This window comes from Uloborus diversus, chromosome 2, assembly GCF_026930045.1.
Source record: "Uloborus diversus isolate 005 chromosome 2, Udiv.v.3.1, whole genome shotgun sequence".
Taxonomy (NCBI): domain Eukaryota; kingdom Metazoa; phylum Arthropoda; class Arachnida; order Araneae; family Uloboridae; genus Uloborus; species Uloborus diversus.
In genome coordinates this window covers 1,475,546-1,499,160 of record NC_072732.1, presented here as the reverse complement: position 1 = coordinate 1,499,160, position 23,615 = coordinate 1,475,546, and the positions used below count along the sequence as shown (strand labels likewise).

The following is a 23,615-nucleotide window of genomic DNA, read 5'->3' as shown; positions in this document are numbered from 1 at the left end:
TTTCTGGTGTAGAAGAATAGTTATGTAGGTTGATCTATAGCTGGGCAATTCCACGGGTAACTGACTGATGTTTTTGAAGCAAAAACATAAGGGTCATTTTCCCTAAACAGTGCAATTTGGACAGGGCAAGGAATGGCATTCACTGTGCCAGGGGAGTGACACTTAGAGGAAATAATAACTGCAAACAACAAATATCAATGTCACTTAAAGTAACAGGGGGAAACTCTATACAATCAAGAGTCAATCATTCATTGAGCGATTATTACAAAATTAAATGAATTATCAAAGACAGGGTAATGACAGTCATTAAAAATACTTATCAAGATTTAACTTGAGATCACCCGAATATACTCGACACCGTGTATTTATTCAAAAAGAACCAATTAAGATTATTTCTATGATGAGACCAGAATTCAAAGATTAAATTATGAGTTAATACAACTATTACCAGGTGTGAGAAACATTCATTCCATTCCTCGACAGGGGAATGACAAAAAATCAAAGGACATTTTTTACTATTTTTTTTTTTTTTAAATAATGCAAACTTTGAAGAATTTTTTTTTCTATTTTACAACATTGCATAACACTTCTTAAGAGGTTAAACAACATTTTCTGTACAAATATGCATGGCTTCCTGAATCTTTAAAGCTGATTTTGCTTTAAGGTGGAGGTAGGGACACACAGGGGAATGACATTTATCATGTCAAAAAATTATTTAAATGTATAATAATAATAGAGTGTTTGTTTTAACTTATTTTACAAACATAAAAACATGTTGTTAAAGCATTCTAGCATCAGTTTTATTTCTATACTAGTTAGTTTGTTATTTTTGGAGCAAGGGCAAGAATTTAGCAGTTTAGAGAAAATGACCCATAAGCATTTTATCCCATTCTATGCAAAATATAAATTATTTCCAAAATCATTTTCCCTGGTTCATTGTTCTTTTCAAGCTGAATTGGTGTCATTGAATTATCAAAATATTATTTGGATGGTTTTTGAAAAATAGCCAAAAACATGGTAACTGACTGACATTAAAGCAACCGTATCAATCGGCTACCATGTTTTAAATTGTTTTTTTTTTTTTAATCAACCGAAAATGATTTTGGGTATTCAACTACAGTTTTAAATTCAGCTTTGAAAGAACAATAAACAGGAGGAAAATATTTTTTTAAATAATGTATATTTTGTGCGGAATATGTCAAAACGCCTATGGTATTCTTTTGAAAATGTCAGTTACCAATAGATTCACCCAACTTTGAAACCAAACTGTTAAAAACTTCTGTTTCTTGAGGACCTAAACTCTGGACCTTCGAAATATCAGGGGATCATATTACGTCACGGAATGAAATGTACACCTACAGGGCCCAATACAGGCTGATTTTGCTGCCGTTTTTCGGTACCTTCACAAAAATCTTGTTTTGAAATCGGTACTTTCACAAAAATCAAGTAATAAAATCAGGAGCTTCACAAAAACATCGAAAATTTCACGAAAATTCGCATTTTAAAGTATTAAATTTGTTCCCCTTTTTAAAACAAAATTTACTCATAAAAAAAAAAATTCTGAGCAGGTTTATATGAACAATCGCTTAAATAGAGACCTTTTTGTAGTATTTTAACTCATTTTTAGCTGTTTCTCGCCTAAGTTTATTTATGCAATATTATCGCAATCTTTCAACATCTGTTTTGGGAAACCGTTTTTCTCATAATTTTTTATATTGTACACAGTACGTAGCCTATTAAGCTGAAATTACGATGGTATTTTTCATACTTCTTAGGTTATTTGCTCCCTCCCCAAAAAAACGAAATCTCTTAAAAATAATACTAGATGACATTTTCTCTTGTTCTACTTCTCTTTTACAAAAATAATGATGCCTCTAAAATTTCACAAAAACAATGCTAATAAAAAAAAACTTTCACAAAAATAGAATGATGCAATACTTTCACAAAAATAGGTAGCGAGAAAAAAATCCTGGATTGGCCCCTGATATTCCCATTCTTGTTGTTCCTGAATTTTTCCCATCTTAAAAAAGCAATTTTGCAAATTGAGAATGACAAGCCAGATGTCTCTACAACAGAATTTTTGGGTGCTTACTCTTCACAAAATATGTCATCGGAGAAATGAAACTTTTCTAAAGTATTTTATTTTGGAAATGGACCCATCGCAAAACTTTCAGGACTATTTGATTTTTGAAACTGATCTCTGGCAACTCTTCTCAAAGGAGCCTGCCAGATTTTATGCAATTCATCTGTATTTTGCATGCCTGTACTGATTTTTTTTTGCACATTTTGAAATCTGATCACACCCGCTTCTGTAAGATGCGCTCATTTTAATTGAGTGTTTCATTTGAATGCTTGAACTGTGATAATTTTATGCTCTATAATCGAATACTTGCATGCTCTTCTACCATTTTGTAAAAGATATTTAGGTTTTGTTAATGAAGATTTGAAATTTTTTTTTTGATCTGAAATGCTGGTAAGAAGTAGCGAATCAAGAAAAAACATGCTAAATATCGTTCAACATGATAATTGTCACTGTTTTTTGAAATAAGACCTATAATCCAGAAAGGGGGTCCTAGTCCCAAATGTTCCAAGTTTAGAGTCCCATACTGTAATCAGTTTTTTTTTCTTTTTTTTTTTCAAAAACTTTAATCCAAGATCAAGCCTACACCATTTTGTAAAAATCATTTATGTTTGGTCCATGAAGACTTAAAAAATAATTTTTATCTGAAATGCGGATAAAAACGTTTAAGGAAAAAATGGCTGCAACAGTAGGGAAACCTAGAATAACATGCCAAATATCGCGCAATACGATAATAGTCGCTGTTTTTTGAAACAGGATCTAAAAATCTGGAAAATTCCGAAATCCGTAAAGGGGGTCGTGGTCTCGAATGTTCCTAGTTTAGAGTCCCATCCTGTAATCAAATTTTTTATTTTTTTGTCACATTTCTTAAAATGATGGCTGTCATATTAGTTGTTATAATTATTGAAAATTAAAATAGGGCTAAAAATATCTTGCTCTAAAAGTTGGTTTTTTTTTCTTTGCCATTCTCAAATTTTTCGGTCTGAAAAGAAGCAGTCTTTTCAGATCATCTTGGATTCACATGTTTATTTTTTCCTTTGAAGTACAAATTATTTATTTTTGAAAAATAAATGAATCAAATTTCTTTTTGTTTATGGCCTGTCAACCCATAAGCCCGTTTTTACCATAGGAAAATTATCTTTATATTTCTAAGCGGACCTAAATAATATAGACAAACAATACACAAATGCTGTTTGCAGAAAAAATTTCAAAATGTATCACAGTTTTAACTTTTTTCAAACATTTCTTCGTTGAAAAACATTTGCTGCTTGCCAATTTTGTGGTTTCCCCAATTCCTGAGAAAGTAGTAAGTATAACTGAATAAAACATAGTGTCACTCCCCTCGCATATATAACTTCGTATTTTTGCTTTTGACAGCGATATAGGACTTGCATGAAATACACCACCAAGCTCGGTCATTCCAGCCGAGGACTGCAGTTTCGTGTAATAAGGACAAAACTGCAGTCCTCGGCTGGAATTGACTGAGCTGGCGGTGTATTTCAGCCTTTGCCCTGGCTGGGCGGTAACTTACTGAATATACCTTGCTTCACGTTCAATCTTCGAGTTGAACCGAACCATTGTTTCGGTCACTCGTCTGGTCTGTGCTAATTCTATATTAGCTACCAGTTTGTTTGGCACTCTTGGCTCCCTTAAGAGGTTTTCCACCTTTGGCTCGGTCATTTCCTATTCTGGACTGATGAGTGCTAATAAGCACGAAACTGCAGTCCTCGGCTGGAATTGACTGAGCTGGCGGTGTATTTTATGCATTTCTGACTTAGCTCTGGCTATAGGGCAGTAACTTACTGAAAATGTAGAGCAAACTGTTTTTTTTTTTTTTGCTGAAAATTTTTCAGAAATAATTTGAGGTTGCAGACATATTTTCATCTTAGCTAGGTCTGTTTTAAGTTACATCCCAGGATGCAAATGTTGTGATTACTTTACATTAAGTTCATCTTTTTTCTTATCTTTATAATTTTGGTATATATGTACATTTGTTATTGTATATAATGAGCATTTAATTTTGTAGGAATCATTAAAAAAAGTTCTTCAAGAAAAGTTAGAAGCCATTAGGAAAGTTCAAGATCTAGAAGTAAGTTCTCCTTTCCCATTGGTGATGACTCCTTGAAAGTCCTCTGATGTCGATTAACAATCGTGTTTTCTTTTTACAGAACTCTCTTAGCAACACAGAAAATGAATGCACCCACCTAGGCGAGATGAATCAGAAGAAAGAACAGGAGATTCAACTCTTATTAGAGAAAAGCACAGAGAGTGAGAAGGAAATTGCTAACTTGACGACCAAGCTCCAGGTCAGAAGTCGTCTTTTTTTTTTTTTTCAAAAGCCTTCAAAATAAAAATCATATTTTGTTAAATATTTGAGGATTTTATTTTGAAAAGATTGATGTATGGAACACAAAGCTACCATGGGAAGCTAAAAAGCCATATCTGCAAATTTTTCATTTTTTGTTTTATTTGCATTAAAGGTCATCACTAGCGCAGCCAGAAGAACCTTTTGGAGAGGTTTTTTTTTTGATCAAAATTACCTTCTAAAAGGTTTCTTTTTTTTTTTTTTTTTGACCAAAATTACTTTCTGAAAGGGTTTTTTTTGATCAAAATTACCTTCTCAAGGGGGTTTCTCGATCAAAACAGTCATATTTTATATTTAAACTACTGCGTTAGAATATGCATTTATGCTAAAAGCCAATACCTCTGGGGTTTCTCCCCCCCCCCCCCCTTCACTGTGCCACTGATGGTCATCTATTGTCTAAGTGGGTTTGAGCGTTATTGCTTATTTGGTTTCCGCCAAAAACAAAGCATGTAAACGACATCAAATTCCAACACTTTCCTATTGTTAGTGAAGAATACGAAAGTTGTTTCTTCATTTACGGTAGACCCTCATTTTACGCGGGTTCATTTTACCTGGTTTCAATTATACTCGGTTTATGATTTGACACCTTTGTTTTGGTTTTACTCAGGTGTGGCAATGCAAATAGAAATTTTTTTCCCCTCTTTCAAAATCCAAACTCCTAAAGATTGCAGATTACGCGTAATCAACTGCATTTTGGCGTGGGCCACTGGAGACATTTTATGCGATTGATTCCAGAGCTCTTTCCAGTAGTAAAGTTATTAAACTCACTCAGTTCAAAACTCACTGAAAGATAGAGCTTTTAGGAGTGACAAAGGAGGCCAAAACCAACGAGGATACGGACATTGGTGGTACCCAACCAAAAACCTTCACATTGAAAATTTCGGGCCATTCCTAAACAATACAGGGGTGATTGTGTTCCGGTATTTTACCGAATTTCCGGTATTTTCGGGCGTATTTCCGGTATTTTTATGTCCGAAAATACCGGAATTATGTCTTTTTTGTTATGCTTTTATCTCCCTACCTCCGCAATTTTTTAAAAATTATATAATACTCATCAAATATACCTGCAAGAGCCTTAAGATGGACACCTATCCCTTAAGATGGGCAAATGTCAAGATAATTTTGTATAACACCAGCTCAACAGTAGCTTTGTAACCCATTAAAATTTTAATCAAATGTACACACACTATTTTGACTCTGACTATTGAACTGTTTAATACTATGGCATAGGTGCACTTAAGTAATAGGGGTTAAAGATTACCCCCCCCCCCCCCCGTTCTCGCTTTGAAACTTTCAACGTATTTTTTGATGAACTCACAATCACCCCTGACAATAGAAATGATCTTTCTGATTTTTGTTAGTGGAGAAAGATTCTATCATGGAAATGACGCAAGTGATCATGGCTGTGTTAATGCTCTGCAAAGAATGACAGAGAAAAATTCTTAATGACTGCCAAAAGACTATTATAGCCAGCTTCTCTTTATAAACCCCCAAAACACGAAATTAATTTATGTTTTCTTTATGCATGTTGTGCATAAAAATCGATATGAGTGCGCATTGAGCTTATTATACGATTAGGGTATCACTAGAATGTAGTATTTTCTTTTATCTACGGAACCTAAACCCTATTTTAACGCTACTATTAGGTCTCAATTTACGCGGTTTCGTTTTACGCGGCATTTCCAAGAAACGTAACCCCCACGTAAAACGAGGGTCTACTGTATCTCAAAAACTCATTTCTGCAGATACTGCGCTTTAACTTCCCGGGCAGAAAATATGTAGTTTTTGTATCCTTTTTGGAGAATGACGAAACTGACGATGCTTAATGTTGCAGGAGCTGGAGGAAAAGTATCAAGACATGTTGAGTCAAACTGCCGAGGACAAGTTGGTTTTAGAAAACAACACGGAAGAGATGCGAAAAGAGGAACAGATTCTTTCTGCTAAAGTAAGGAATCTATGATAGACATAGGATGTCTACTTAAGTAGATATATATTTTCATTATTTTCTCATATTATGTAACCCTTAGATTTTTCTTGTATTATATTATTGTTCCTTAACCAGGGCCCAATACAGGCTGATTTTGCTACCGTTTTTCGGTACCTTCACAAAAATCTTATTTTGAAGTCGGTACTTTCACAAAAATTAAGTAATAAAATCTAGTTTCACAAAAACATCGAAAATGTCACAAAAATTCGCATTTTAAAATATAAAATTTGTTTCTCTGTTTAAAACAAAATATACTCATAAAATAAAATTATAAGCAGGTTTATATGAACAATTGCTTAAATAGAAACTTTTTTGTAGTATTTTGACTAATTTTTAGCTGTTTCACACCAAAGTGTATTTATGCAATATTATCGCAGTCTTTAAGCACCTGTTTTAAGGAACCATTTTTCTCATCATTTCCTATATTGTACACAGTACATAGACCATTAAGCTGAAATTACGATGGTATGTTTCGTACTTCTTAGGTTTTCAGCTCCCCCCCCCCCCCCCAAAAAAAACAAAACGAAACCTGTTAAAAATAATACTAGATGACATTTACACTTTTTCGAGCTAAAATTTCATTTGTTCCACTACTTCTTTTACAAAAATTAGGATGCATCTAAAATTTCACAAAAACAATGCTGATAAAAAAAAAATCTTTCACAAAAATAGAATGATGCAATACTTTCACAAAAATAGGTAGCGATAAAAAAATCCTGGATTGGCCCCTGTTAACGAACGCTAGATCCTGTAACTTAAGTATTTTTGGAATAGTAAACGGCTCGTGTGGTGATCAGGTAGCGTTGGTATGCTTATGTGATTTGGGAATACAAGCGTGGCCTTTATCGGTGGATAGCGCACTTCTTCTTGCACAGCCTCGAAGCATTGTCTCGAGTTCGGGCAACCCAACTTGCTGTTGGTTCTGCGAGCTTCGGCTGTTTGCCTTTTTGTTTTTTAAGAATGTTAGTTACCCATTGAAGACTTTGTTCATTCGTGAACAAAAGTCGGCTGTCTTGAGTTCAAGCAAGCCAACTTGCTGCAGCGTTAGAAATTAGTAAAAAATCCTACTGGTCCCTCGGACCAGTCAACGTGAATATGTACTGGTCCTCAAACAACAACATTGGTCCGCTTTACAACAAACTCTAAATATGTTCGTACCAAAAAATTACTTACTTTCTCATTGATAAAACACTTAACTGCAAAATTACTGTACTACAAATGAAGTTCAAAATGGTAAACATAATATAACAATGCAAATACTCAATATTAAATAACAATGCAAAACAGATAAGCAACAAGTATAAAACATTTTTCTACGAATGAGGATTTTTTAAAATACTTGAATGTTTCAAAATTTAAAATTTTTTTGTTTGGCAAAGTTCGGCATTAAACATTTAAATCAGTTATTTTGAGCAGCCAAGTCTACAGTCTAGAAACAAATTTCATTAAACAACTCTTAAAATAGGCTACCAAAAATTTGGGAACATAATTTGACCATTTTTACTTTATTACAGGATGTTATTTTTCCCTCCAAGTGAGATAAATATTGAGCAAAATGTAAATGTGCGATTTAAAATTAGATAAAACTTTTGAAAATAAAATTAACTGTAAAAGAAGTCAGTCAACGGTTTGACTAATAAAATAGCTAAACATTGGCCAGGCTAATGCTTTTGAATTTTTTTCTAGCAAAGTGTGATAAAAAAAGAAAAAAGAGCAGTTGGTGGTCCCATTGACCACTGATTATTTTTTTACAGTGGTCCGAGACAGGTTTCATTGGTCTGGGACCAGTGGACTAGCAGTAATTTCTAACGCTGGCTGTTTGTTCTGCGAGCTTCGGCTGTTTGTCTTCAGTCATATTAATTCAGGAACTCGAATCTACACTCTGCTAAATATATTATGTTGTTTGGATAAGATTTCAGTTTAATTATACCTTCCCATCCAACAATCTACTATCTGCATTATTCACTCCGTTAATTCGGAGCTGAAATCAAAGCTTTTAAGCTGTTGCATAATGTGTGCCTCAATTAAGTGGCAGTGTTGTAGATACTTTTTTCGTACGTGTATCTTTTTTCATCTGTAATGTTTTTAATTCTTACAGATTGAAGCTTTGCAAGCTGAAAATGACTTTGCAAAGGAACAATTAAGTGCCATGAAAGGTAAGTTCGTTTATTGTAAATTCTCTCAAAATATTTTTGAATTTCAAGGTATGTTTTAAACTATGGAAGGTAGACCAATTTTGAATGTTTAATGAATTTTTATTATTTTTAATCTGAATACACATGATCTTCCTGCTGTCAGTGATTTATGTTTGGACATGGTATGAATCAAAACTTGTAGCATCCAGCATAAAAGTTTATCTTTACGTGAACCAAAAATCAAAGTTCAGTTCAAAATTTACCATTTTGAAATCTTAGGATGTGTATCAGTATCAAATTCTTCTGGCATTTTATGTAAAGAAGAAAAAGTAAATTTTTCCACATTAGAGTTTTTTACTTTCAGGGGGAAATTTCATTGTTTGAAAATTAAGTTTGAATTCTAATGTATCGTGAAAAATATAAGTAGGGGAATGTGGGGCAAAGTGAAATGGTTAAGATGACTGAGTTTTTTCAGAATGAACAAATCGAAAATTTGTTTTGAAAATTACAGTACTCAAAAAAAACTTGCATTTGGAACAGTATTTTTTATTTTTGGCAGTAAATTTGAGTCTTCAAAAAAAAAAAAAAAAAAACGGAAAATTTTCACTTTTTTCCATGGGGCACAGTGAAAAATAAAACATTTTTCAAATAAATATTTTCTATTTGATTATAAAACATATTTTTTGTCAAAAGAATCAGTAAATAAAGGTTGAATTAATAAATGAGAAAGTAATGAAATAATAAACGAATAATTAAATGAATAAATCAATTAATAATATGAAGGAGAACAAATGAGCAAGTAAAAGAATGAATGAATAAATGAGTGAATTACTGAATGAAGGAATGTAAATGAATTATCTAATAAATGAAACATAAGTGATTTATATTAAATGATTGAATGAATAAACAAAATGAACTACAGTAAAACTTCGTTAAGCCGTCACTCGAGGGACCAAAAAATTTTGACCACTTATGTGGAGTGGGAAATTAAGGAAGGAAAAAAAAACTTCTCACAAGTACTTTCATGAATAGCTATTGAATTCAGTGAGAAATACCAAAAGCTTGTGTAATCCATGTCTATAAATTAGCGGAAACTTGAAAAAGAAGGAAAAAACACTCATCCTAGTAACCTAGTTTTATTTTCTTTTACTTAGGGTCTGGTGGGGTAAAGTGGTCATAAAATCGTAGGTTTTCAACTTACGTGGATAATAAATACAATAAATTCTTTAAATACTTCAACTTTTTTTGTTATTATTTTACATTGCATTATTAAAGAACACGTACATTGAATTTCAGGAAAAAAAATATTGATTTAAGTAGTTTTATAACATTTTCATTTCCCTTTGTATTTATGACCACTTTACCCCATGGGGTGGGGGAAAGTGGTCATAGCATGGGGTAAAGTGGTCATAGTTAAAAACAGCTACAAAACTGTTACAAATAACCCTATTATTTGTATATTTTGTTTTTTTTTATAGTTACAAGTACATGTACGAGTATATGCGGGTATGCACGAGTATATACGTGTCGTTTAAACAAGAGTGAACATGTTCATATATGAATAAATACATGTATACATCAGATACATGCATGCATGTGCCTACTCAAGTATATTCGTGTATACACGAGCGTATAAGCATGTATACGTGATTGCCTACAGGAGTGTATACGTGTCTACACGAGTATATACGAGTCACGTGTATATGCGAGTATATACGCGCAAAACGAACATCATTTGCGTGTTTGCACATGTATCTCGAGTATATATGTGCATACCTGAGTTTCTGAGTATATACGTGTATAGTCGACGTATATACGCATATATAAGTGTACATAGATACACTACTGGCCATTAAAATTGCTACACCAAGAAGAAATTGCCAGAATGAAGCTAAATTTTACATACGTGATAATAAAATTGACATTAGAAAGTGATTACAAAATTAAAGCAAATTGATCATTTATGGTTGGAAAAATCTCGAATAAATGGAGGTTTAAGTACCCTGTTAAGCCACCTCTAGCGTGAATGTACGATGTACTTGAAGCGAAACAATCGGGCATTGAGATATAACAGTCTCCTACGATATTCTGCATTATCTCATACCACAGTTGCTGTAAACGTGTCACTCATTCGATCAAACTCATACGTGTTAGCACTCACGACGGGGCTCCCAGGAACCATTTTTTAACATGACAAAGCTCGATCAAACACAGCAAGGGTGTAAAGGGATTTCCTCTTCCGCATTATCACTTTCTCTGGTCTGCGTGATGCTCTGGTCTGCGATTTGTGACTTGTCACAAATTGAGCATATCTGGGATCACTTGAGACGGTAAATTGGACAGCCTGTAAATTTGATCAAATTAGTGGCACGTTTACAGCAATTGTGGTACGAGAAGACGTAAGACATTGTACGAAACTGCTGTACCTCAATGCTCGACCGTATCGGTTCTTAAATTCCAACTAGAGGTGGCGCAACAGGGTACTTAAACCTCCATTCAAGTGAGATTTTTCCAGTAATAAATGATCATTTTGCTTTCATTTTGTAATCGTTTTCTAGTGTCAATGTTGCCATCACGTGTGCAAAATTTTGTTTCATTCAGATTATTCCTTCTTGGTGTAGCAATTTTAACGGCCAGTAGTGTACTTACATACATATACGGGTATACACGAGTTAATTCGTGGATATATCCAGTGCGTGTTTGGTACGTGCCTACTCACGTGTATATATATATATATATATGTGGAGGCAAGAGTATATACGTATGCTTACGTGTAAACACGATTATATACTTGTTAGACGTATATACGTACATTTACGTGTAAACATCAGTACATGTATCGACGTATATCTACCAGTATATCCGCTAATATACATGTATGCTTACGTAGTGAATCCAAGATCTTGGGCAAAATCTAAGTGGTGTGAAAGGGGAGGATAAAAAGCAAAGAATCGTAAGGAACTTATGGTCGTTGACGCGCTACATGCACACAAAGCCAGAAATCGATGGAATGAAAACAGGTCACAAATTTGTTACACAAAGATGATTTTACCCGACATTTTAGTTCTTAAGAAATATTTAGACAGTTGTTAAAAAGTAAGGCCTGTAGTAGCTCTAATACACGCATCGCAACAAAGGCGCAGCGACTGATGAAAGTTTTTCAAGAGTCTCGTAATTGCAACAGAGTGATTACGACGCATGTATTACAGATGCCGGCCGCAAGTTTCATCAATGACTTTAAAACTTTCTTAAGTCGTTGTGTAAAATTGTCTTTTTTGTAATAAATTTGTGACCTGTTTTGCATTCATTAGTTTCTGGCTTTGCGTGCATGTAGCGCGTCAGCGTTGAGTTTGTGGCCATATGTTACTTATTATTCTTGCTTCTTATCCTCCTCTCTAACACGTTTTAAAAATGTGCCCAAGAGTTTAAACTCACCCTGCATGCATGTATATCATATGCTAGTATGTAAGTGTCAGCTCGAGTATGTACGTGTATATACGTCGTGTCTACCTGAGTATATAAGTGTTCGTATATGTACGAGTATAAGAGGGTATATACGTGTATAGTCGAATGCATATCTGTATAGATAAAAAATACTACGAGATACCCAAATACGTGTTTATTGGTGCATTTATGTGAATACGTATATATACGTGCATACACGAGTATATGCGTATGCATGCGCATATACTCATATATTTAACCTTGTTTACTGTAAAAACAATACATATTAATTGAAATTAATATTTAATTGATACCTGCCTTATACTTAAAGATTAAGTGATTTTAAAAGAACAATATTCGTTAAGCCTAATATTATGACCACTTTACCCCATCTTACTAAAATTGTTCTAAAAAATTATTCAAAAGAGATTCAGCTAACTGCTAATGAGTATGAGTTCTTGAGACATGTAGGAAGCTTCCTGTGCAGTCAATCTGTTCATAATTCTAACAAACAAAATTTCCCAAGGAAGTTAAAAAAGGTGTTTATATTTTTAAAAAATTCATAATCACTCAAAATATTTTTTTTTACCAAATAAAATTTTGCCAGTTGTAAAATTTTGTATTCAAAATGTAGTTTATAACTGCACTACTCTAAAATAAAATTTTCACATTCATTCGAACATTTATTTTTAAGGTATAGCCATTTATTTAAATTATGACCACTTTACCCCATTGACCACTTTCCCCCACCAGACCCTATACACTACTTAATCATAATAACTCATTTTAATGTACTTACTGTTCGAAGTTGTTGCTTACTGAAAATAATTCTGTCTTCTAACATGCTTCAAGCTTTAAATTCTGCGTCTGTTGTACCTTTAACGAATGTTAAATACTGATAAACGTTCTTCAGGTACTAAATTTTGTCTGTCTTGCTGGATGGAGTTTGATCCATATGATTGGTACTAGAAAGAGTCGCAGCAAGAAGTATGCTTTGAATGACCAGAAGTGAGAAACGAGATTTCAAGGAAAAATGACTATCACACAGTGTTTCAACTAAGTCTAACACTATTTTCTAAGATCTGATAAGAAAAGAGAATTTTAGAAAACAATTTTTGAGTGACTAGTTAACCGGGATAAAATTAAATTTGGCGACCAGTAATCCCGCATGTACTCCCGCATGTTTGTCCCGCATGTACTTGTCTAATTGTACAATTTACTTAAAATACAAGTAAGATTAATATTAACAAAATTAATACTGAATTGAATATTAGGAGGTCTCAATTAATATTTCAAATGCTGATAACAAGAACTTTATCATTTTACAGTAACAAAAATTTTTTTTGACTTACAACAAAATATTACGACATGAGTACCAAATTAAAAAAATTTCTGTATTACCAAATGCTTTAATATTAGGTGGCATTTTTTTCCTGACTGGAATAGACTACATATGGTACTACATAGTTAGAATAAAACCGGATAGGTAGAGATAAAAGCAAAATAAATATTTCACCATTGCCCTGCTATTTCACTTTGCCACATGTTCCCCTACATACAGTATAACCTCGATTTAATGATTGTCAGTAGACTGGGAAAAATTACCGCTAAATCAAGGATATCATTCAATCAAGGAGCATAGACATTTAAGGTAGTCAAATCAGGGTTTAAGCCGAGTTTAAAACTTCGTTAGCAAAAAAGCTAAAGTTAGAAAAAAAAGTTTAGCAAAATGCTAAAACATCGACATTTAATGAAGCCCAAAAATTCATTTATTAGGAGGTCAGATTGCAAATTAAGACTCAGTACTGGCTGTTGAACTTAATAGTAATTGAAAGATTTTCTGAACTAAGAATTGTAATATGATTAAGTTGAGTTTCGCTGTTCTTGTTTAATAATCTCTCGGATCATGCTTCATGTATAGTTTTTTTTCTTTTTTTTAATTCTTTATTTCTGTACTTTTTTATTTGAGCAAAAAAGCGAAAATGCCTTGTTTTATTTTCGCATTTTGCGAAAAATGCAACTGTAGCGGAAACCCTGAGTCAAATCCAGACCAATAAAATGTATCATTTAGTTGAGAAAATCGTTAAATTGAAGTTATGCTGTATTAGCTTTATTTTAAAGATTTTCTGACATTGATTTAATTCGCCAGATGTAGTATTTTGCTAGTGTGAAAGACAGATATTGTAGATTGTCATTAGGGATTTGTTAAAGTGGTGTTATGGGATTCCCCCCCCCCCCCCGATTTTATTTTATTTATTTATTTATTTATTTTTATTTTTTTTTTTGTTATAGCTTTAAGAAAGAAAAAAGTTGTGTTTTATTTGAGAAAAAGTGAATCCATCTATAAAATAGGTTATAATTTTAATTCTTATTATTGGACTTTGTATGCGGAAAATAACATACATTGAAGATTTTATCCACTCATTATTTCCATCATTTATTTGATGAATGCTTCGTTAATTTTATTGGTTATGAAAGGTACTAATTAAACAAACATCCATTTCATTTCAGCCCATTTTGACATTCTCAAGAAAGATAATGATCCAGATGAAACGATTGAAAGGAATGGAAATCTCTCTGCTGACGGTAAATATTATTATTATTCTGTATTAATAGTTTTATCAAAACTCCATTTTTAGCATGTCAACTTATGTAATGGAGTCTTATACATCTGGAAGTACTGGAACTTTCTGAAATTTTTATTGAAATATTGGAGAGTTATTTTTAAAAAAAATGTTTTTGAATGGAATATGTAACAGTTATGTAAACTGAAGTGCAAAATTACTGTGTAATTACACACCTTGTGATTTATCAGTGTTGGAAATAAATTAAATCTAGGCATCACAAGGGCATGGTATAGGTTTCTAGGCATCAAAATTAGAAACCTGGATGGCATTTTTAATGATTCAAATATTTATGTTTCCAAATCGTAAAAAAATATCTATTAAATAGAAATGCAATGCACATTTGCTACACATTTGCTCTGTAATAGTGCATGAATGCATGAATAAAGAAGGAAAAAAAAGCTTCTCTGAAGAACTGTTGGAATGCTGAAGATGTTTAAAAGAGAATATCTTAAAACTTTAACATTTGTATTTTTTACAAGCAAAAAATTTACAAGCAATCTAACAGAGTTCCTAGGTTCCGTGCGGCCTTATTTGGTTTCAAAAAAAAAAAATGTCTAAGGCCTTTTATTGTTGTTTGAACACCTTAAATATAACAAAAAGTCTTTATCTTTGCTCATGCTTTGGCAATTGTATACGTTTCCCTTCCTGGCCATTAGAACCCCAGACAAAGTTGTCAATCAATCGAAAGTCTAACTATAAATACTATATATATATATATATATATATATATCTAATTATAGATAGAGATATAAATTTAAATATGCCCAGGTTTTTCATTTAAACAAGATCAGCATTGCTGCCAGCACATTAATAATGATGGTTTTTTGTTCACATTTTTGAAAAACTGTTCAAAATTGGAATCAAAATACCGCTTCACTAATAGGGTAAAGTGGGCACATGTGAACATGTTATGTTTTACTTACGTAACTTCAAGAAAAAAATTTTGAAAAATTCTCAAGTCCTACTTTTTTGCCAAACTTTTAGAGCAATCAGCCATTTTATGTTTGTGTGACAACTTCTTTGTTTCAACTGATGTTGAAAAAATTTTATCACTCTCTTCTTCATAAGAAACATATTTAAGCTAACTAATACACTAATTTTAATTATTGCAAACCATCGTATGAACATTATAGTAACATACTTGCCAACTCTACTGTTTTTAACGGGAGACTCCCGTTTTTTGTTTCCATCTCCCGATTTTACATTTTTTACGATTTTCTTCTTTTTTTGCAGTTTTTTCAGTCAATCATTAAAAATTTCACTTTCTTCTCAATAGTTTCTTCTCATTTTGTTAAATTATACTACAAATATTTCTGTTTAGTATTTAAAATAATTGTAACAAAAAAAATAAATAAATAAATAAAATTCAGAATAGGGTTCAGCATTTAACTTTGTGACCCAAGACACTTAAAAAGCACAGAATTTCGTTTAAAACGTATAAATTCCGTGATTTTAACAAAAATAAAAAGTTATTTTAATTGTTTACCTCTTAACAAAGGGTAATAAACATCAAAAATTCGAAAAATCGGATTCCGATAGCGGATGCAAAGAGATCGCAATTCTCAAAGTGAAGGCATCAAAAGGATAAAAACGACTTGTAAAAGAAACATTTTTAATAAAATTATTTTAAAATTGCATTTTAGGTACTATGATAAACATTTCATTAACATCTGTGGACACAGTTGAAGCAAAAAAAAAAAAAAATAAATAAACAATAAATAAATAAATTAAATAAAATAAACCATCTATTCAGCATTTTAATTTTTGACTCATAACAGAAAATGGAATTTTGCTTTAAAAACTTGAAATGAGAGTTCTAACAGAAATAAAGAGACTTTTCATTTATTTGCATCCTAATAAAGCGAAGTTAGCTCGAAAAAAGAACAAAATATGACTCTCATATCGGATGTTAAAAGATTGCATTTTTCAAAATGTAGACATCTAAAGAAAAAAAAAAACGGTAATTAAAAGAGTTTATTTAAAGTTAATCATCCTTGTTAGCATCGAAAAATCAAAACCCATATAATTTTCTCCAAAAATAACAATTAAACATCGCACCGCACTGTAAAAACGCAAATATTGCTAGTAAAATGAGAATATTTTCTAATCAAGTCATTATAAAGGTTCAACGCCAGATGCTAAGTGGTGATAATTTTAAAGTTGGTAACCCTATCTGAAGCGATCATATTTTTCCCCCACCCTTACTATCCTTTTGCAGTTTTAAGTTCATTTCGCAGATATATATTATTATTGTTTATTAAATCATGAGCGGGGAGAAAAGTGCTTACCAATGTCTTTTTAGAAAAGTTTACAACAACACCGCTGCTCTGTGATAAAACAAACAAACAACCATTATATTTATTTGGCAGCAGCAATTATTTATCGCTTGCAGGAGCATCGCAAGAGTGCCAATTTTTTTCTTTCAAAATTAGCCGATTTTGTATAAGCTGATCCCTCTAATTTGACTTCAAAAAAGGTTCCAAAAATTATCGGTTTATACACAGAAATATGCATTGTTTTGCTTTCAGATTTGCTCTTTCAATTAACAATTTGTGAAAGTTCCGTTTTGGTTGATCGGGATTTTGTGAAAGTTCCGTTTTGGTTGATCGGGATTTTGTGAAAGTTCCGTTTTGGTTGATCGGGATTTTGTGAAAGTTCCGTTTTGGTTGATCGGGATTTTGTGAAAGTTCCGTTTTGGTTGATCGGATTTTTGTGAAGGGTCCGTTAACGGACCCAAATATCCTCTGGCCAGACCCCTGTTATGTTGTTTAAAAGCATAATTCAATAATTCTGTAGCGAGGATATGTCAATGGTGTATCACCTATATACCGCTAGTAAAATCTCCTGTTTTTTTTCCCTTCGAAGGATGGCAAGTATGTAGTAAATTCATGACTGTTTAAATTTTTAGATAAATTAAGAATTCTTTATTTTTGAAAGTTAGTTCAAAGGTAGATATGATTTGGCACATGTAAACATTTCCCATATCTTCTCTCTAATATTAATATTAGTGTAGGATATTTTCGTAAGTGTTAAAAAATGTGTAAATATTTGAAATTATATTTTTTTATATAATAGGTTTGTGAAATTATTTTTATTAAACATTTATTTATTTATTATTATTATTATTATTTTTTTTTTTTTAATTTTGTTGGTACTAAGTAGTTGGTCAACAATTCAGGAAGTAAAAACACAAAATATTTTTACTTAATCAAAAAACGAAGCTTAAAATCAGTTTAAAATACATAGGTTTATATTAAAGAGTTTTTTTTTGAAATATGATGTTTGTCCTACATTTTTCAATTGTGTTCATCTATGTCCCAGGCATGTTTGCATGTGAACAAACACATGTGAACAGTTGAAGTCATTTTTCAACATACCATAAAGTAAAAAAAAAACCCTCAAAATATTCCATATTACAAAGAAGAGACTTCTATCATGGCGACATTTTTGCTATGAGAAATTGATAATCTTTTTTGATAAATAAAGAAATGAAAAAAGTTGTTCAAAGTGTCCCCCTGGAGCCTATATTGTTAACAATGTAATGTATGCAAATTGTTTTAAACTCTCTTTACATTTAGATATTTGTTTATAACTTGATTTAAAATATACAGTCAATTCGCAATAACTCAAAGTCCGATAACTCTAATATTACTATAAGTTTTTATCAAGTCCCGACTCCTTTGTCTTTAATTCCATGCTAATTATTTTCAATATCTCGAAGTTAACTTCTTTTAATTCGAAGTTTTTTCCAAGATGATTCGAAATTTATTTCGAAAGAATGGGGGAAAAAAAAGAAACAAGTGACTATGAGAGAAAAATTAAAATTTACCTTCACTTGCAATTCTTGCACAATAGACCTCTAAAGCAAAAAGAGCACCAAGCTGTGCGATAAAGGAGTTACACGTGCGGAAATGAGTTAGCTTGTTTTCTTTTGTTGTACTGTACTGTTTACTATTTTGTAGTTAGTTACCGCCCTGATGCCAGGGCTAAGGCAGAAATACTTAAAATACACCATCAGCTCAGTTTTTCCATCTGAGGACTGCAGTTTCGTGCTTCTTAGCATTCATCAGCCTGGAATAGGAATCACATGAGCTGGAGGCGAAAAATCTGGTTTACTAATTCTGCATTAGCTACCAGTTTGTTTTGGCTCTCTTGGCTCCCTTAAGAGATTTTTCGCCTCCAGCTCATGTGATTCCTATTCCGGGCTGATGAATGCTAAGAAGCACGAAACTGCAGTCCTTAGATGGAAAAACTGAGCTGGTGGTGTATTTTAAGTATTTTAAGTAAAAAGGTACTGGTTACTCTTTGACATGTTGTTGGGCTACAAATTTGCTTTTATGCTATCAAGGTGTCAAGTCAACTGATTGTACCTTTATTCAAAGGCTGACCTAAGTTAAACTGCAATCCCCTTCATTCTTTGATTCGATTATTTACTGATAAGGTCCTGAGAGACAGAGAGTTTTCTTTACTATTAAAGTACTCTGTCAATAATATTAAATGAAAAAGAGAAACTTCTAAAGCGGTAGAATCCATGAATCTGATATCTGAAACGAATGAAGATGTGCACTTTTCCCGAAGTACAATCAGCTCTATTCAAGTGGTTCCAGCGATATCGAAATCAAAACCATGCTTTTGATTTTTTTCTCTTCAATATTTTTGATTAAACTGTGCATATTGTGTTTGAAAACTTTTAAGTTCTGCAATTTTGTCTGTTATATGTACATATTAATTAAAATGTTCGATGGTTTTTAATATTAAAATGTCAAAACCGAAACTAGGGGTAAGTCGAACTTTCGATAAGTCGAAGTTTTGGGTCGGTCCCTTTAGATTCGAGTTATGGCGAGTTGACTGTATATTTAAAGACATATTGCTTTTGTAGTAAGTTACCGCCCTAAAGCCAGGGCTAAAACAGAAATACTTAAAATACACCGCCAGCTCAGTTATTCCATCCGAGGACTGCAGTTTCGTGCTTTTTAGCACTCATCAGCCCGGAATAGGAATCACATGAGCTGGAGGCAAAAAATCTCTTAAAGGAGCCAAGAGAGCCAAAACAAACTGGTAGCTAATTTTAGGGCGGTAACTTACTACAAAATACCTTAGCTTTGCCATCAATCTTTGAGTTGAACCGCACCATTGTTGTGGTCGCTCATCTGTTTGCTAATTCTGCATTAGCTGCCAGTTTGTTTGGCTCCCTTAAGAGGTTTTTCGCCTCCAGCTCATGTGGTTCCTATTCCGGGCTGACGAGTGCTAAAAAGCACGAAACTGCAGTCCTCGGATGGAATAACGGAGCTGGCGGTGTATTTTAAGTACATATTGCTTTATTCATCATTTTTGGGCCATCTTCAAAAATGTTCAAGAGTTCAAAGTTCTGAATTGGATCTTTTTTTTTTGTTTGCAGATCACATAGACTCTGCGGAAGAGACGGAAAGGAAGCTCATCCAGCACCTCAATCGTACGTTTCCCCTCTTTCCCCTTGGCCGATCCCGCCGCATGTTTATTTATCGTAACTCTGTATATCCTCTTGTTTTTCTAAATGTCTGTTTTCCCATATTGATGTTCTCTCGTTTGCCACAGGTGAAGTGAATCGGCTTTCCTCGGAACTCGAAAGGGTTCGGACGGAAAACCGAAAAAACGAGGCCCACTCGTATACCGATAACGAAGATTTCAAAACCAATGGAGACGCTAAGCCTAGCGACTATATAAATAAATTACAAGCTGATATACAACAACTCAAGAGTAAGGAACCATGCAACATGTTGCTTTTACTCTTTTCTTTTTTTTTGTCCCGAGCGAGTTTTTTATGGCACGGATTGCCGGCAGAATTTTAATACAGTCGGACCTCCATATATCGAAGAAGCAAATTGCCGGAAAAAAAATTCGATATATAGAAATTTCGATATATAGAAACGATCTTATTTTATCCTAAAAATATCCTAAAACATTAAAAATTAAAGCTAATTTTCGTGTATGAAACCTAATTTCTAATTGATACGAGCATCAGATTACATGGAAGCTAATAATTAAAAAAGTAACAGAAATGACAGTTTTGCGCCTTCATACATCTTCATTCTTCGGCAATTCAACTTGATCCGCAACATGAGGAGATTTTCGTTTTGACAAATCGAGAGAAAAGTAAAAAATTAATCTACTTAACTTGATGATTTTTACTGCAGCTAAAACGACTAGGAACGATAATCAACTGACAAAAGGGATGACTTGAAACTAATTTTATATTGTTATTGGTTACACCTAAGATATTTGAAATAAACTTGAAGGAATTTAAGAATTCTAGAACGAAACAACGACCTATCTACATACCTCTCAACCCCAGATTCCTCATGAGTTTCGTAGCAACCTTTAGTGAACATAATTTTCTTCCCTAACCTTTATTTTTCATGAGACAAACAGTCTAAAGAGGAAAAAAAAGTCTACGAATGTCTCGAAATTTTTTTCGATCTATAGAGATTTTTTCGATATATAGAAACAATTTTTCTATGTAATGAACATAGAAATTTGCTGGGATTTCGATATAAAGAAAATTTCGATATGTGGAAGTTCGATATATATAGGTGCGACTGCAGTACAAAACCTACGGAGTACTTCTCCCTTGTAGTGGGCATGAAAATAGTTGAAAAGTAAAACTGAGTTTAGTAGTTTTCAAAATGGCATGTCGACTGCTAACACTAGAAAAGCGTATCTGAACCTCTCTTTTGCATTATGGTTTTATTTTTGAGCAACCATAGTATTTGACGCTACAAGATACCTTTCTTATACTTGCCAACTTTGCTGTTTTTAACGGGAGACTCCCGTTTTTTGTTTCCATCTCCCAATTTCCCGTTTTTTACGATTTTCTCCCGTTTTTTGCAGTTTTTTCAGTCAATCCTCTAAAAGTTTCACTTTCTTCTAATAGATGGCGGCGCCCTTTTCTAGTCTTACCAATGTCAGGGAATAAAAAATTTTCCTTTTAATAACTCATTTAGTCAAAATTTTTTGGAAGCTTTCCACATTGCCTGTTCAACGAAGCTCGTGCTTTACCGAAAATTGCAGCAGATTTCAATCCTTTTGCATCTTGAAAATATTTCAATTATTTTGAAAGTTTGAAGTTATTTTCACATGTGCTACCCTATACCTACTTATTTTATATTTTATTTTCATGATATATTGATTTTTGTTTTGAACTTTAGTAATTACATTTTTGTAGCTACTTTTTGGTGGGAACCAGTGAATGTACGAAACTTTAAGCAAATTTACTCATTATTTGGTTTTTCCTTTGCAGTATGTTTTTCTTGCTGCTACCAATTAGCTTACATCTGCAAAAAATCCCCATTTCACTTTAAATTTAGTATTTATGTTATTTAAAAGCATAATTTAATAATTCTGTTGTGAAGATATGTTGCTGGTTAATCACCTATATATCTCTAGTGGAATCTCCCGTTTTTTTTTTCTTCGAAGGTTGGCAAGTATGTTTTCTGTAATTGCACGTTTCTACTTTCCATACTATACTAGATATCTTTTTTTTTTTTTTTTTGAAATTACACTGAGTAGTAAATGTTAATTGTTTTTGTATTTGTTTAAATTTTTATAGCTACGTATAATTGATTGCAGTTTTATTTTGTTTTGTCCAGGGTTCGTACGGTTCATGGAAATCCTGGAAAGTCATGGAAAATTGAAATTTTCAGTCTAAGTCATGGAAATTTATTTTCAGTCATGGAAAAATGTTCTGAGAAAAAGTAACAGTAGCTGAAAAGAGCATTAGAAATCTTGAGTGTATTGCACCATGAAAGCTATTTAAACTGGAAAATTGAACGATCTCAAAAAACATTGCATCCAAGTTCGTTTCCATCACTCCTAAATCTTTATTTTAAAATTTATCAGAGTTTATCTCAATTTGTTGAAGGTTTTGGGCAATCTTTAGTCATGCGATAGAATACAGAAACAGGGGAATTCTAATGCTCAAAAACAGTAGTGTCCAATATACGGCCCGCAAAAATAATACATGCGACCCACAGGTGCGTTTAGTGTCATTATTCAAACATGTTCTGGAATTTCTGAACCTATTCATTTATATACATTTGAAAATGTACAAATAAGTAAACAAATACATTTAAATCAGAAGATTTATTCACTATGAAATGCTTTTATTTTTAATTTTTAAAAATAAATATCTGGTTAGAAACATGAATTTACTAAAGAATGTGGCTTTATTTTAAAGAACCGAAAAATTGTTCAAGTTGACACTAAAAGGCAACTTTTAAAGCAAATTTATTGAAACTTAGTAATGATTCATTCAACCTTTTCCCCAATCATTATCATTCTGCCTGTTTATAAAAAAAAATAGTCGACATTTAAGCATCATTCACTGTAGTTTTACTTAACTTAAACTTATATGATGAAAACAGGTAAGAATTATTCAGTTTTTTAGGTGTACACTGATATTGTTTCAATCAGATAGTGGCATTCACATAAAAGTTTTGCTAATGCTCATTTCCAAAAAAAAAAAAAAAAAAGACTAGTTTATGTACTATTCTCTTTATGTAACAAGGTCATGATAATTTTCATGAAGTCATGAAAAAGTCCTGGAAAAGTCATGGAATTTTTTCATCCAAATAGAGTATGAACCCTGTTTGTCCTTTTAGTGGCATGACTTACATTTCGTGAAGATTTTTTTTTAAGTGCATGTTCTATTGTGTTTCTGTAAAAGCTCATTTTGTACCCCAGTATATCATTTTACCATCCATTCTAATCATTTGTTGTACTGCTGCGTTTTAATTGTAGCTTGTATCTCATAATGTTTGTGGAAGTAAGACCTTGAATGGGTGTTTGTTAGTGAACAACTCTTGCATATTTTGAAAATAAGAAATATCAATTTCAACTTTTTTAATCTGATTATTTTTTTTATTGTTTCTTTATTCATGCTTTATTCCAATTATCTTTATTGTTACATATATGCTGTTACAGCTTTCACCTTGATAATTCC

General features: G+C 32.5%; 1 protein-coding gene across 1 annotated transcript in view; it reads left to right on the top strand.

Moving 5' to 3' along the window:
* The window catches only part of LOC129217729 (sarcolemmal membrane-associated protein-like), a 62,538-nt gene that overhangs the window by 27,511 nt on the left and 11,412 nt on the right, over window positions 1–23,615 (top strand). The window contains exons 8-14 of the mRNA XM_054852065.1: window positions 4,107–4,169; window positions 4,249–4,386; window positions 6,280–6,390; window positions 8,531–8,588; window positions 14,523–14,597; window positions 20,037–20,090; window positions 20,213–20,374. Of these exons, the coding sequence (XP_054708040.1) occupies window positions 4,107–4,169; window positions 4,249–4,386; window positions 6,280–6,390; window positions 8,531–8,588; window positions 14,523–14,597; window positions 20,037–20,090; window positions 20,213–20,374 (661 nt within the window). The remainder of the gene's footprint in view (window positions 1–4,106; window positions 4,170–4,248; window positions 4,387–6,279; window positions 6,391–8,530; window positions 8,589–14,522; window positions 14,598–20,036; window positions 20,091–20,212; window positions 20,375–23,615) is intronic.